The 1,569-nt window shown below is 32.6% G+C and overlaps 1 protein-coding gene across 1 annotated transcript in view; it reads left to right on the top strand.

Annotated features, from left to right (window-relative positions):
* The first annotated feature begins 1,475 nt into the window (after positions 1-1,475).
* LOC145943897 (uncharacterized) overlaps positions 1,476-1,569 on the top strand; it is a 2,622-nt gene continuing 2,528 nt past the window's right edge. Inside the window, exon 1 of the mRNA XM_083051803.1 lies at positions 1,476-1,540. Within this exon, the coding sequence (XP_082907929.1) occupies positions 1,531-1,540 (10 nt within the window). The 5' untranslated portion in view covers positions 1,476-1,530. The remainder of the gene's footprint in view (positions 1,541-1,569) is intronic.

The following is a 1,569-nucleotide window of genomic DNA, read 5'->3' as shown; positions in this document are numbered from 1 at the left end:
TATGAAATATAAATCAAATGATTTTTTTTATTTGGTAATAAATTGTCAATCGAATCTGATTAAATTAGCTCGATTTTATCGAATGACTTTGAATTGAATTCGTTTTCGTAGAATGCTTCGTTTTACTAATCGTAGAATGCTTTTTGATTAATTTTGTTTATATCACAAGTGTCAATTGGACACTCTTCAATTTATTTCGTTCATATCAAATTACCTTACAATTAGATAAATCGTTTATATAGTCTATCCTCATCTATAGAAAAGTAATACTAGTATAATAGTAATTATAATATTAGTAATTAGTAATATGTGTATATTTCTCTGAAGTTTACAACTTGAATTTTTATCAACATTTATAATGTAAAATTATGAAATGACGATTGATTATATAAAAGATATGAACAAAATAAATTGAAGATTGTCCAATTGACACTTGATATAAACAAAATTAATCAAAGAGCATTCTAGTTATTCTAGCGATTAGTAAAAACGAATTCAATTCAGTCTTTCGATAGAATCGAGCAAATTCAATCGAAGATTCGATTGACAATTTATTAAAAAATCATTTGATTTATATTTCATACAAATGTCTTCAATGATTTATAAAATAAGAATAATAATAGTTATGTTCATTAGTTTGATGAATAATTATTTTACATTTACTATATTCATTAAAAAAATTGCAAAAATATAGTCCTGTGGCCCTTTTTTTGTGCGGGGATATCATTCTGGTGCTGCGGGCAGTGCGGGCACGTATCCTGGTGCTACGAATACGTATCCTGGTGCTGTCGGCGGTGCGTGCCGGGGGGGGGGGGAGCGACATCCGTCGCCATCCTCGTGTCCGCTGGTAGCGGCGTAAATCGCATCATGCGAAAAAGGGCAACATATGTCCTACTCGGTTTTGAACCCGAGTTCGCACGGTGATAATCCCACGCACTAAATTGGCGCCACAGGACTCAGGGTATCAATATGAATTTTTATGAGACATTTCAATTTAAAAAAAAATAAAATAAAACTAGTTTTATTTGGAATATTATCTTTTTGAAATAAGTGGCTGAATGATATTCCTTTCCATATGTTTCTATTTAAAAAAATGATTTGTAGTATTATTTTGAAATGTCTCATAAAAATTCATATTGATACCGTCCTATGATGCCAATTGCGTAGAGTAGATTATCACCGAGCGAAGTCGGGTTCAAGACCAAGAAGGACACCCTTTTTTTTACTTTTTTTTAAATATATATATATATATTAGACATATGTTCTGTTTTTTATTTTATAAGTTATATATATTTATAATTACAAATAAGAAAAAAATCTTCGCACAATGCTGCTTTGCCAAAAGCGAAAGCGGGAAGAACACTCGAGAGATGAAAAACATTTATGACGAGTTATAATGCGTGTGTGTGTGTGTGTGTCCGTCGCGCGATCTCTTATCTACAAAAAACGATCGGCGGCGCGGCAACAACGCACGAGCTTGCGATCGGTCAGTCTGTTGTTCGTCTTCGGAGGAGTAAGAAGCTACGCACGATGACCAGATGTAAGTATTTTATTTTTTCACTTTCTCTG

Source organism: Prenolepis imparis, unplaced genomic scaffold (assembly GCF_030444845.1).
Source record: "Prenolepis imparis isolate NDT839.2.m4 unplaced genomic scaffold, iyPreImpa1.0 SCAF_12, whole genome shotgun sequence".
Lineage (NCBI taxonomy): Eukaryota > Metazoa > Arthropoda > Insecta > Hymenoptera > Formicidae > Prenolepis > Prenolepis imparis.
The sequence above is the reverse complement of the archived record's forward strand: the minus strand, read 5'-3'. Positions and strand labels throughout refer to the sequence as shown.